Source organism: Sinocyclocheilus rhinocerous, unplaced genomic scaffold, assembly GCF_001515625.1.
Source record: "Sinocyclocheilus rhinocerous isolate Xijiao unplaced genomic scaffold, SAMN03320098_v1.1 scaffold2754, whole genome shotgun sequence".
NCBI lineage: Eukaryota > Metazoa > Chordata > Actinopteri > Cypriniformes > Cyprinidae > Sinocyclocheilus > Sinocyclocheilus rhinocerous.
In genome coordinates, this window is record NW_015634251.1 from 656502 (window position 1) to 670397 (window position 13896).

The 13896-nt window shown below is 36.3% G+C and overlaps 2 protein-coding genes and 1 long non-coding RNA gene across 4 annotated transcripts in view; 1 reads left to right on the top strand and 2 right to left on the bottom strand.

Annotated features, from left to right (window-relative positions):
* The window catches only part of LOC107745468 (uncharacterized), a 6478-nt gene extending 2695 nt beyond the window's left edge, over positions 1-3783 (bottom strand). The window contains exons 1-9 of one of the 2 annotated variants that reach the window (XM_016559358.1): positions 3651-3783; positions 3375-3452; positions 2459-2672; positions 1424-1937; positions 1155-1261; positions 986-1031; positions 768-907; positions 573-636; positions 213-322 (exon numbers count right to left, since the gene is read on the bottom strand). In XM_016559358.1, coding sequence (XP_016414844.1) covers positions 213-322; positions 573-636; positions 768-907; positions 986-1031; positions 1155-1261; positions 1424-1937; positions 2459-2672; positions 3375-3430 — 1251 coding nt within the window. In that variant the 5' untranslated portion in view covers positions 3431-3452; positions 3651-3783. Of the gene's footprint in view, positions 1-212; positions 323-572; positions 637-767; positions 908-985; positions 1032-1154; positions 1262-1423; positions 1938-2458; positions 2673-3374; positions 3453-3648 lie in introns of both variants that reach the window. The other variant, XM_016559359.1, reaches the window with a different exon arrangement.
* The window catches only part of LOC107745469 (uncharacterized), a 14979-nt gene extending 2734 nt beyond the window's left edge, over positions 1-12245 (top strand). The window contains exons 2-3 of the long non-coding RNA XR_001640603.1: positions 6062-6064; positions 12232-12245. This is a non-coding gene — a long non-coding RNA (uncharacterized LOC107745469). The remainder of the gene's footprint in view (positions 1-6061; positions 6065-12231) is intronic.
* The window catches only part of LOC107745465 (histone lysine demethylase PHF8-like), a 10366-nt gene continuing 2531 nt past the window's right edge, over positions 6062-13896 (bottom strand). The window contains exons 4-22 of the mRNA XM_016559356.1: positions 13411-13531; positions 13035-13195; positions 12788-12929; positions 12253-12439; positions 11948-12110; positions 11738-11825; positions 11542-11648; positions 11350-11441; positions 10665-10754; positions 10277-10582; positions 9500-9591; positions 9236-9402; positions 9022-9107; positions 8821-8939; positions 8388-8701; positions 8181-8276; positions 7986-8095; positions 6753-7134; positions 6062-6670 (exon numbers count right to left, since the gene is read on the bottom strand). Of these exons, the coding sequence (XP_016414842.1) occupies positions 6582-6670; positions 6753-7134; positions 7986-8095; positions 8181-8276; positions 8388-8701; positions 8821-8939; positions 9022-9107; positions 9236-9402; positions 9500-9591; positions 10277-10582; positions 10665-10754; positions 11350-11441; positions 11542-11648; positions 11738-11825; positions 11948-12110; positions 12253-12439; positions 12788-12929; positions 13035-13195; positions 13411-13531 (2912 nt within the window). The 3' untranslated portion in view covers positions 6062-6581. The remainder of the gene's footprint in view (positions 6671-6752; positions 7135-7985; positions 8096-8180; positions 8277-8387; positions 8702-8820; positions 8940-9021; positions 9108-9235; positions 9403-9499; positions 9592-10276; positions 10583-10664; positions 10755-11349; positions 11442-11541; positions 11649-11737; positions 11826-11947; positions 12111-12252; positions 12440-12787; positions 12930-13034; positions 13196-13410; positions 13532-13896) is intronic.

Genomic DNA, 13896 nt, shown 5'->3' on the forward strand with positions numbered 1-13896 from the left:
ATGTGGGGGCGTGTTAGAACGAACCGTTTTAGGTAGGCGTGGTTAACTCTTAACTTTTATAAAGAATATCTCTTTGGATTTGAGACTTTAGTCTTTGCAGCTTTACAGATCTCCTTTATGCACCAAGAGCTTGTAACACTCCAAAGAGAAAGGAAAAATTGAAATCGCATCATATGACCCCTTTAAGACAACAAATGTGAACTGAGCATTACTGAGTAAACAGAAGTAGCTCTGCCAGTAAGGCCGGTCGGTGCATGAGGTGTTGCTCCATTGATCTGTAGAATACTACGGAGCGCTGATGAATCAGGAGAGAAGGCACTTCCTGCAGGCACAAACCATACACAAATTAATGAACACAATTTGTTAAAAGTCTTAATCTCTCTATTCTTTTTATTCAAAACACTTTAGGGACTTTCTATTCATCAAAAAATCCAGAAAAAAATATATTAAGCAGCACAACCATTTACTAGTGATAATAAATGTTTCTTAAGCACCAAACCAGCATATTAGAATGATTTTTGAAGAATCATGAAGTCTGGAGTAATGGCTGCTGAAAAATCAGCTTTAAATACCTGTAGGGCTTTTGGCCTCTGCTGGAGCTTCTTTTTGAGTCTTTTTGGCAGGTACTCTTTGAGCCTAAAGTGGACGAGGTCACTATTAAAAATCAGTTCTTCTATTTCACATCTTTTTCTGCCTAAATTGACCATTCAGAAGTAAAATATCATAATCAATGTGTGAATGGACATTAAACAAAGGAATGCACTCACAGAATAAATAGAGGTTCCTCTGCCAGTAGGACAGGCTGATGCTCTGGGTGTTGCTCCAACATGCTCCCCCAGTCTCGTTCCATCACTCTGTAGAATACTACGTAGCGCTGAAGGGTCAGGGGAAAACAGCCCAGCCTTGTCTTGAGATGAAAGGAGAACTATAAAGCTTACACTCTGTGATCAATGAGAAAAGTTGGAGTCTTTGAAAATGAACTAACCTGTGGTGACATCAACGCCATGACTCTTCTTCATAACTCTTTGAGGCTAAAAGATCAAAATATATGAGCACCAGAGCACATACTAGACTAAAAAGACAACGGTCGTGATCCTCATAAAGGGTCGGTAAACATTTTGGTTTTATTACGGAGATTTTCTACAATTCCTAACCAGATTATTGGAGGTTCCTGGTCCAGGGGGGCAGGTAGATAAACGTGGCATCAGGCATTGTGCTCCAACAGCACTTGATCCCTCACATGTGAGGACACTGTGCACAGCTGATGAAAGATTTGATTATGATCCTGCACTCATAGTTACATACATCAATTATAATCAACCAGTGGCTAAATTAAACAAAGAACTATTAATACAGTTGAGATCGAACTTGAACACGGACTTGATTGACACAATAAGAAAAGATCTGACATTATGTCACTCACCTTCAGTGATTACATGCCTTTGTGTTGTTGATGGGAAACAGTGCTTGTCCTTTGGTGCTTGATTATCGGAATTAACATCTACTTTAATGAGTGACGTTTTACATAAATGACTCAAACCCGAGTCTTCGGGAAGCTTAGATTGTTTAAGAGTGATGCTACCTAAACGTGAACTTAAATCGGTGTGACTACAGCATCCGGATTCATGTGAAGGTGGGTGAACATCAGTGGAATCTTTATTTGATGCCATGTATTCTACATGACTACCAGGCTGCAGTCGCTGTGATTTGTTGGCCTGAGCCCTGAGGACACCTGGTGTCGTAGCTTTATGGCTTGGAGTTTTAGTTTTGGCACTTGGATTCAAGTTCATCACTTTTGCCCCTGGTGTTAGTCGAGTAGAAGGCATCAGGGGTGCTTTTCCCTGGGGATCACCTGTGTTTCTCTGACTGTGTGTGCGTGACTGGGACAAATTGAAAGGAACAGGTTTGGTGCAGGTCCTTTTTTTTTGAGCTTTACTCTGAAAAATTAAAAATAATTGTTGATATTAAAAAAAACCTGAAATAAAATAAATATTAAATTAGAACTTAAACGTACTTCAGGCAGTTGACAAGGAAATGTCTGTTTAAGTTTTTTTTAAGTACTAAAATTAAAACTGAAATGAAAGCTATACAGAAATGTTAAATGAAATAAATGACAAAAGCACATTATCAAAAAAAAAAAAAAAACCTAAAACATCAAATCTAAAAGAAAATAAAAGCTAATTGTAATATTCTAATAATATTCATAAAAAAAATATAAGACTATATAAAAAAAATACTAAAATAACACTTAAGTGTATCCTTACTGTTAGAGGCCTCTGTTCCCAGCTGTTGTGACTGGGATTTTGGGAGAGCTCACTTAAAAAAAAAAAAACCTAAAACATCAAATCTAAAAGAAAAAAGAAAATAAAAGCTAATTGTAATATTCTAATAATATTCATAAAAAAAATATAAGACTATATAAAAAAAATACTAAAATAACACTTAAGTGTATCCTTACTGTTAGAGGCCTCTGTTCCCAGCTGTTGTGACTGGGATTTTGGGAGAGCTCACTTAGGGCTGGTTGCAGAGATTTGGCAAGGACAGGAAGCCTGCTGATGCCTTTGAGTTTACCGACTCCTTTCCCAGTTTCACCAGAAGCATTGGGGTCCAAATTTTCAGATTCTCTTTTAGAGGAAGCACTTTTTGTCTTCAACTCCTGATTCTTCCAGATCCTAATGGCATTGAAAATAATGGATCAGAAATCAGCACCACAGCATCACTGTACGATTATCCAGTTTTTATGCTTACATTAACTATTCAGTCATTAAACTAATTATTGGTTTTAATTTAAAAAAAATAATATTTAAAAAAGATTAATGAATTATTCAAAAACTGAGCAAGACGATATCAGATCCACTACAGTAATGCAAATTAGAGGGTAAAATGTGTTTAATTGTCCTGAAAAAGCATAACTCTGAATAACTCTGATATTTTTAAATATTTGTCACTATTTTATTCATTTATTTTTTTGTGGCATGGACATAACTTGACTTTTTTTCCTAAATGAAACATTTTTGATAACAAAACAAATGATTAATGAAATGTTTAGCTACGAGAAAGATAATACAAGATTCATTACAATACATTTTGAAACACTAAAATGTGTTTAACTGTTATGAAAACAATGTTACAAATCATGTTTTGTTCTAATTTGCATTATTTATTTATTTATTTTACATATTTCTTTAGTTTTGAGTGAAATATATATTTCTTGACAGGTGTAGTGACAAAATTGCTCAAAGCAAAATTAACATTCTGAATAGTTCCTGTCAAATGCATAACTTGAATCATTTAAGGAGGAGAGACTGAGACAATGTTACTTGTGGAGGAGAAGGCTCAAGGCTGATATAAATATTCATGATCAGTTCACTCACCCTGCTTGATCCTGCTGACTTCTGTTCTGGGGTCTCAGAGGGTTAGAGGACGCCATCTCGAGAGGGGTTCAGTGCCTATAAACAAGACGGCACTTGAGTGGTCTCAAAACGTTGAAATGTAGGCTCAATCATTAAAAACTATAACGTTACTACTATAAAGCCATAACAGTGTAGAGCGTCAGTAAACTGCAAATACGCAAACTCTGAGTACTCAGTGTTATGTATAAAGTTACGTATAAAGTGAACAAGACGGCAGATATATATTTGTACTAACCTGGCCTGGGCTTAGACAGTATCCAAAAACTGTAGCTTTTTATGTTCGTTTTTAAGCTACAGGACTTTCCACACCAAGCCACTCTCCCCTGGCCCAGGCTCTAGAAAACAACTAGCCTGGCCTGCTGACTTCCGGAGTAGTTTGTAAAAAGCGCGCATTTTGACTGGCTGACTGAGACGTGGCCTCAGCCAATCGCTGACCGCCATTGACACTACTATGGCAACAGAGATGCGGTTTTAAATCACGTGACTAATTCCGTTTGTGCCGTTCATTCTATTTTCATGGGTTTATTATTTTTTAACGTCTGGCGCACAATAGAATTCTGAACTCTTGAAAGAGACAAAGAAGCTTGTTCTCGGGTAAATGTGGAGTTGACTCAGTAAGCACGTGAGAGACCACATGACACTTGCAGAGGAAAATAGGCTTATAATGACAAAAATGCAAACGATTTTTAAAAATATCTTTTAATAGAGGTCATTTGGAAAAATCTGCTCAAACCGTTTCAAAAACCAAAGGTGGTGACAATAGCAAAAGACAACGTCCAATTATAAATATTAAATGGGTTCAAATTTGACTTGATTTTTAAGTGGTCCTGAATGTGAACTCCTAACACTACTGTTGATCTTTTTAAACGATTCTATCAAAATGATATTAGATACAAAATAAACCCTGAGAGCAACTGTGTGATCAACATTAATTCAAAATAAACTTTAACAGACAAGAAAATGGTTAAAAGATAAATAAATCCTAAAATGCACACAATTAACTTCAGGTGATAAAGAGGAGAATAACTTAAGTAAATGTAAGTTTTAATAAGAACATATTTAAAAGTCAATTCTTACATATTTTGAGGTTTTTGAACACTTTCTTTGTTGCACATCTTGCTTCACATCATTCCCTTTTTTCACTGTCAATTTCCAGAAATCCTGAATAGCTGTCTCGGTAGACAAGTGTTGCCATTAAACTAAAGTATCTAGTATCAAAAGATGTGCAGAGATGCACAGTTTCAGTAAGAGAGGTTGCTATGTTTGGGACTTCACTGAAGGCACAGATGTTTAGTAAAATATGAGTGTAAGTAGCAACATTAAGAGACGATGTGAAGATGATCACAAATCAAATAAATGTACAAAAAACTCTAAATATTACAGAAATATCCTTTTAAATTTCAGAGTCATCTGAAAACAATGTCTAAAAATAATAGTTTTACCAGAATATTCCAACAACTGTCTTCCGTTATTTTACGTTCAAAAACAAATTTCTACAAACCTCAAAACAAGTTTCTAATTATATGTGGATGGCATGATGACAGTTCGGCAGGGTGACAATCTGTGACATTTTTAGGAAAAAACAAAAAAGTAAAATAATATTTACACTGGCCCACTGATTTATCAATATTTTTGGTGCTGATTATAGACATAATGGTCAAAGGAGAAAACTAAAAAAATATTGTTGCCATTACATAAAATTACAAGAAAATGTTACATTTAACTCTTCTAGAATGGAGTATTATATATATATATGTGTGTGATATATATATAAGCAAAACTAAAGTATATTGACGTTAAAATTAATATTATTGATAAGTGGGGGAAAAAATTAAATAAACAATAACATTGAAATAGCAATAGAATACATTAACTTCATCACATTGCTAATATCATAAGCTTCAATGAAAAATAACAGCATAATTATCCTATACAAATAAAACCGACTAAACAACTCTTATGCTGTTACTGTTACCCAAAACATATATTTTTGTACAAGGTGTTTCAAGAAAGATTCCAATGCAATTTCTCTCTAAAGAAAAACGTTAATAATAATAAAAAAAATAATAAAACACCAAATATGTACACTGAACCTACAGAACCACCCATATGATCTCAAACTGCTCCCAAGTCAATTTCTGTGTTCTTTACAATTACTAAAATGTGCCCACCACTGAACTCAACCTCTACAACATGGAGCTGAACTATAGATGGGAAAGACAACCCTGGCCAAATGGTGGCAGGATATTATGCTGCCCATGCTAAGTGGAAAACAAATAAAACAAGACGAACTTAAAGTATATACACATCTAAAATACATTTGTTGATAAAAATGTGTTAGTACACTACTGTAAAAACATTTCAACAAGCAAAGAGACATTACTACAGGACTTCATCTACAGCAATTACAGTCAATTGTGTATCAAATTGCCTTCTATGGTATAAAATAATTTGATATGAACAGATACTAAATGAAGCATGTAAACTAATAATATGCATGACTTCAGGAGGAGATTGGACCAGGACAAATAGCCATGAGAAAGTGTGACGTTTACAAATTGCTGAGGTAATGACTAAAGAATTGGATCTCCTCTCATCCATGGGACAATTCAGGCCAAACAACAACCTCAATCCTATTATTTGGGAAGTCAGTTTTACAAATAAACCTTCTGAACAATGTAATATTTTTGTTTGCAATGGCTTTAGGCAATTTGATCTAACATCAAGTGCTCCTCAGCATTCAGCTTTTTTTTTTTTTTTAGAAATATACGTTAAAACTAAAACTCAACTATGAAACAAACAGGGTTTAAGGGGAGTGTACATGTACGCAGTTTGTTTTCAGAGGTGGAGCACTGAAAATGATGGGAAAACAATTAGCAATACAGTCATCACTCCATTAATGTATCCGTATGTTTAGCTCCATTTGTTTTTCAAATAGTATTTCTATTCTAAAACACCATGCTAAATGGATTTCAATTGAATTTATCACAGCAAGTTGCCGTTCTTTTCACTTTTCGTCCCGATGATGCAAATAAAAACCAGGCTAGCAGAACATTAACCATAAAACAGTCACATAAATTAACACCAAAATCACTCAGGTCCTCTCTCATCCTTATTCGTTTTCTCCTCCTCTATTGTTCCCTGCAGTCTCCTCTCCATATTATCAAACTACAGGAGAAGCTTGCCGTTTCGATGTATTTTCAGAATCTTTCCCAGTCTCTGTTTAGCCGTAGCAAGTCCTTTCTTTGGACGTTTTCCTGTAAGAAAGAAGAGTGAAAAAATTCAGCGTGATTCCGAACTCTTAACCTGTAATAGGTAACGTTCAGTAATTCCAGTTACCTTGACATGCTACTGCTGATGCTGAAGTAGCCAGCCCTCCGGGTGAGGGGGCAGAGGGAGAGTAGCTGCTGCTGTTTTGGGGAGAGAGTGAGGGGCGTCTTGAAGTCAGGAACACGCCAGGGGCCATGGCACCACTTCCTCTTGGGCCCCCTGGGCTGAACGGACCAGGTCCTGCTGTGTACTCGTGGTCCAGCAGGCTGGCAGAGTACACCTCCACTCTCCTCTCCTCAACTATGCAGTCCACAGGAGGCTCAGAGGGCAGAGGAGGAGACACGGGTGCAGAGTCCGGCTGGCGCTGGAGTTGGGCAGCTGCAGAATGTACTTTCTCTTGAGGGACCTTCTTCTTGGTGTATTTTCTCTTGGTTATGGTTTTCTGCTGTTCCTGATATTAAAGTAACAAGATGTTTAGCTCAGTGTTAATCTTGTCAAGAAAAATACTGACAAAAATAGTTTTTTGATTGTCAATGATAGAGACAAGACCAAAATAGAAAAAAAAATAGCATAATGACAAAAATCTAATAATTTTAAGTATATTAAATTATAGCACCGATGAAAAAATACAACAAAAATATTATTAATGTTTATAAACAAAATGTTTAGGATTCCACAGAAATGTTATGCAGCACAGCTATTTTAAATTGTAGTAATATTACAGAATATTACTATTTTTACTGTATTTTAAAATAAATAAATGCTGCATTTTTGAGCACAAGAGACTTCCTTCAGAAACATAAAAATGTTTTTATAGACTACACAATTTGATCTATAGTGTGTCAATGTTTTTGTAGAAATTTTTTTTATTTTTTATAAATATGATTATAATTGGATGTTTTAAAAATCCAATTATAGTTAAAACATGCCAACAGTACTTTTTCTCCAACAACAAACTAAAACGTATAAAACATGGACAGCAAATAACTTAAACCATTTTATTTCAAGAGATCATGTTTATACATGTTTTTATTCCTCAATTAATATATATAATGTCATATATTTAAAAAGTTAATATTTGGTTTAATTTTACATTTCATTGTCAACTAAAATTTTCTTTTTCAAAGACTAAAATTAGATGCCATTTTGGTAAAATTTACTAAAATTAATATGACATGAACAAATATTGACTACATTCAAAGGATATTTTGAAAATAATAAAACAAACACTTTTAAAGGTGCACACACAAAGTAATGGTATGAAATAGTCCACATCTATAGAAGTTCTGGACAGAAGCTCACCTGTTGTGCCAGTTTGGCGGCAGCAGCTGCAAGCCCCGTTTCTACAGATGCCACCCTTGCACCCTCTCTCACTGGTCGCTCCTGCTTGGGCAGTGTAGGGGTCACGCGGGCTGAGGACGTGTGAAGAAATTATGTTAGAACTGTTTCGAAATGAAATGCTACAAAATCAAATAAATGAATCAAAAACACAGTTACCTTTAGGACTCCAGGGTGTATCATCCCAGTTTCGCTTTCTTTTCATTTTAGACTTGCTTATGTGATCCTCCTCGTCAGATTCTAGTGATGGATACACTGTAGAAGAAGGTGGAAATTCTCCTTTAAACAGAATCACATAGGATCGCAGTATTTCCTCTGCTGTGTATGTTTGCAATGGTGTAAACGTCGATGAATCTGTGAACTCACCATAATCAGAGTCTTTAAAACAGGTACCCAGGGTCTCCTGTTCATCCAAGCTTTCTTCATCACTGAGGTGCCGTGCAGGACGTTTAACGGGCCGTTTTCCTGGCCTCTGAAATGTGGTCTTCTCACTCTTCTTGACTCCACTTATCCTCTCAGCTCTCCATCCTTTCTCCTTCATAAGCCCCAGCATCTCACCTCCTCCAGACATGGACAGAGGAGAGGAGGAGGAGGAAGAGGATGAAGAAGATGGAGGGTTGGCCATCGAGAGCATGCCCTGGATAGCATCACGCGTGCTGGGGGAGGCTGGTGCTTCCTCACTTGATAAGGGGAAAATCAATAGAATTGAGTATAACAGCAAGTACATAACTGCATATTTCACTGAGATAAAGGCTAATAATGATCAGCATGTAGTATAAAAAATGTGCGTGTTAAGTACCTCAGTGCAGAATCGAGACCCGCCACCTGTTTGCTTGCCTTGAGCAAGTCTAAAATCCCACCTGCTCCGCCTTTTACACCCTGCACTGTAAGCATCTCCTCATCTGTGGTGTAATCCTCCTATTTAACAACAAGATAGAAAACTGGTGACAACCAGACACCTAGAGAGGAATCTGAAGCTGCCTAATATAGACTTGCATACCTCAATATCAAAGTCCACTTCTCCTGGCTCACGGATTCTGTGGGGGTCACTGCATGGTTTGGCCCGAGGTAGTTTCCTTGGTAGACCTTAAAGACACCATTGAGCCAACTATTAGTTCATACTAAAATGTTATTAAATTTAAATATTGTTTGTAAATGATGCATAAACAATGAAATCATGCAAGCATTATCAATAAATGTGAGAAATCTTTTACCAGCTAATTTCTTCTTGCTAGGTAGAGACGGTCTGCGGCGAGGTGGAGGGGTTTCATCAATCTGAAGATCATCTTCTGAATCAAAGTCAGACAAAGTAGCCATGTGGGGCTGGAACTGTTGAAGTGAACTCCCGGCTCCATTTGCACTGCCAGCACGACCCTTCTTCCTAAGAGAGGAAGAAGAGGAGGTATTAAAAATAAAGGTGCCAATGCGTAACACTGAAAATCCCTGACAAGAGGGAAATGAGTGAAGAACTGTTTTACCCTTGTATCTTTCCATTAGTCAGCACAAGCTTAAGCTTGCTCTTGTTGATCTTCTCTTCAAAATCATCTAGACAGTCATCAGGCAGCTCAAGCTGAAAAGCCAAATAATGTTCTTTACAATGATGATATTAGGAAAAAAGTACTAGTTTTTCAGCTTTAGTTCCATAATAAAAAAATCCTTTTTCTTAATCAGTATTTGTTTTTAAACACGGGAAATTTTTTTATTTTTTTTATTTAATTTAACATTTTTTAAACAAATTTACTTGAAAAGTAAAAAATTATGAAAAGTAATAATATAACAGGCAGAGAATATATAATAATAATCAATCATAACTATAACAATAATATGTACAATACTGTTCAAAAACTTGGGATCGGCTGTATTTACATGATCAAAATAACAATGAAAACAATAATATTATTATTACAATGTTAAAATACAACTGTTTTCTATTTTAATTTCATTTATTTTTTAGTTTATTCCTGTGATGGCAAAGATGAATTTTCAGCAGCCATTAGTCCAGTCTTCATTGTCACATGATTATTTCCTTTTATTCTCAATGTTGAAAAAAGCTGTGCTGCTTGACGAATAGACAGTTGATTTATCAGTCTTTTGTAACATTAAATGTCTTTACTGTCAATTTTGATCAATTGAATCCATTCTTACTGATTAAAAGTAATACTTTCTTAAAACAAAAAAATTCTTACTGACCCCAACCTTTTGGATGGTAATTTTATAAACATAATATTGATTGATTAAAGTATTCTAAATTCTACCTTGCTCTTTTTTACTTTGCATCCTGGCTGGAACTTCTTGAGCGTGTGTTTAGTATGAATCTCCAGCAGGTCCAGCTCTCCGGCTTCTGTTTTTATCTCTTTGCCTTTTTGGCTCTTTTTCTTAGCTCCTGGAAGGCTGACAGCCCCTCCTCCAAATCCATCCTTCGACTTGGGGCCTCTCTTTTTACCAGGGTGCTGGCCAAAAGTGAGGGCTGTGTTTAATGGAGCTTTGGGGTGTGGAGAGGGAAGACCCTGAGAGCCACCAAATGGTGTCCCACTCCTGCCGATGTTCTGCTGGAAGATATCCTGCAAAAAAGGACACAAAAATTGACTAAGACAAAAGCCACTTGAGTTTTTCCTTCAAAATTTAAGTCAGAGCTACTCTCACCTCAACCAGGCGTATCTCCTTTGCCAGATCCTTCACTAACTGCTGGGTCTTTATAGTCTCTGGTATCTCATGTTCATGTTCAGCCAGGGACTGAAAAAATAAAATATCACAAAAACAACCAATATAAACTTTGTATCATCACACATAACTGCTATTAAGTGATTTATGATGGTAGAAAACAATGGGAAGACAAACAAATATTTGAAACATTTAGCACATAATTTGAGACAGATGACATATCACAGACATATCTAAAATTCTTCTTTTTAGCCTTTTGACAAAATTCTGTATAAATCTAATATTTAAAAGGGTGTTTTTTCCAATAATGGTAAAAACATTTCATTCAAACCAATTATACTGTAACAAATGTACTAAAAATTACACGTAAAATACAATAAAATCTGGTTTTCCAGTTGCTTTTTCACTAAATGAACACAAGGAAATATATATTATTATTATTTATATGATCCAAATATTAGCAATACTTACCAACATATATTCACTTAAGTTATTTAGTGAACATTTTCCAGTGATGATGCAAATTAATTATTGAACTAGAGTTTTGAATCAACTAAGTGAAACAAGGAAATGAAAATGAACTGAATGTTTTGTGAATGTATCATTTGTATATAACATATACAGCCAATGAATTACCCAGTTCTGCATGTAACATAATTAAACTTACTTCCTTCCGTGTCCAGCTTCGGAAAGCATTATTGAGAGCTTTAGCTCCGTGGACCAAGTACGTGGCAGGATGCCGTCGATTCTCTCTTAGACCTAAAGCGGATTGAAAAAAATTGAAGTTACATAAAAGAATGTTGTATTAAAACAAAACTAAGCAGTAAAAACAACCATTTGCTTTGAGGAGAAACCTTACCTCTGAAGGTGTCCAGCAGATGCTTGCCAACATACCAGCACACGGTCTCAAAGTTTGGAAACCTGAACAATTCTGCCGTGCTCAGTCGCTTTTCGATTTCATACGCTCTGACAGAAAAAAAAGAAAGGGATGACCAATGAAAAAGCCCAGTACAATACTACTTAGAGTAAGGAGACAAATAGAAGCATCATCTCACCGAAGTTGCATGTCAATGTTAAGGCTGTGTAGAAAATTTCCTCCGAATGCCAAACAGTCCACAGGGGTCAAAACAGCATGAATCCATCCTGAAGCAGACAATTATCGCACAAAGAATCACCATTATAAATCTAATTGAAATTTCTCAGTCACATGGGATATGCAAAGAAAGTTATTTTTGAAATAAATCTGGCAGAAACAGAGACAGTACCTGTTGGGATGAAGAGGGTGTTTCCTTGCTTTAGTGAACATTTGTAGCACATGTCTACCTGGTCCCCAAAAAACAGCTCATTCTGATTGGAGGATGAACTCCAGCGCTCAAAAAGCGACAGGTTAGCAGCAGTGGGACGAATGAGGTAAAAGATCTTCTCACCCTGACATGTATAAAAAGAAATACATAAGAACGCTTTTGTCTTGAGGACAAAGCATGATGCTTTCTGAAGTAATGAAATACATAGACCTTCCCTGCTTTCTCCGCTATTTTGCACTAAATAGGACTTATAGAAAACAACTAACCCGGAGTACATGGTACCACACAGAGGTTCCACCAAAGTCGATGTGAAAGTCTGTGTAACTGTCCTTCACTCCCATCAGGCAGTATTTCTGCACATTAGGCCTCTCAAAAACAGACTCCTCAGGCCAGAGGTTCTCCACCCATGACAGCTTCCTCACGATCTTTGGTGTCTCCACTAGATTTGACAACCTACAAAAGGGGACAAAAATTATAGGACAGTTTGCAAGGTTAAATCCTGTTAGAAAAGTTGCATCTTTGAACCCCTTTGAAGTTGTGATGTAACAGAAATAGTGACAGTTATCAAGTAGAAAAAAATACTTGGATCAATCGATTGGTTGTTGATTGGACATCGAAGGAAGCAAATCTGAACTCTAGCTTGTGGTTGATTGTAAGAAAGAGTTTATGGATGATTCGATCACAATAAGATCAATAAAGCATACATTTCCATTTCATGATGCGTTCAAAGCACCGCTGCTACAGCCGTACACATTCAGATGGACATTTGTGGATTTAAATTTGCACATCCCTAAAAAGTACCTGGTGTCTGAGAACTCTAAGCTGATCACATTGAGCACTCGGTCTCTGTTTGGGCTGTTGTAGTACTCAACGAACTCTCCCAGTTTCATCTTCAGGTCTGATTGGCGGTTGACATCAATCACATCAATTTCCTTGTCAGCGCCTATGAAGCAATAATAAAACATTACATTCCCATCTAAAAATGACTTTTCACAAACATGAAAAAGTAGCATAGAATGGCAATGCAGATGTGATTAGAGCTATTTACCAATATAATGCTCTACATCCGATACAGAGAAAGACGACGGGGGCAAATTCATGCCCAGACCATCTTTCCTGAGGACCAGGACTGGGACGCTGAAGGAGCGCTCCTCTAGAAACTCAACCGTGAGCTGGGTCCCAGTCGGCTTCAGCAGGACTTCATCAGCACTAAACCCAAACATATAAAATGTCAAATACGTTTTCCAGCATACTCATCATCTTTCAAACAACTTTTAAAAATCCAATAACACCACAGATTGCTCGCCCCAGCATGAATCACGGCTTAAAGTCTGATCAGAGCTAAATTAATCTGGGTTAAGAAAGTAAAGTCACCTAGTGGCCTAATTTTGACCTGGCAATAAATAATCATCCTGTGACCATACCTGGGAAAAGTGCGGCTGCGTAGCTCCCTGACAAACTGAGCACTGCCCGTCTTCACAGGTCGTCCTGAGTCTCTGCTCACTCCTGCATCAGAGTGCTTAAAAGCCCCCCGACGTTTGCGCACTGAGAGAGAAGCAAATATCAAAGTTACTAATCAAATTCGCGCAAGCTTACACATTTGGTAGTACATTCTAAACTAACTTAATGGTTTAAAATTGTATTATTATTGTGCTTGTGTTCTAGTTTCCTTACTAGCTGTTATTAATTAATTATTAGTCTGTTTCAAGTTAATATGGTTAACTAAAACTGTAACTAAAATTAATACCATAAATAAACATTTATTTATAACTTGAAACAAATTTAACATTAACTACAAAAAAAATTCAGCTAGCTACCAAGGTAACAATTCTCATTTTAATTTAATTTGACATACTAATAAATAAAAATAAAACAGAAAAAAATGAATAAAAACTAGACACACACACATA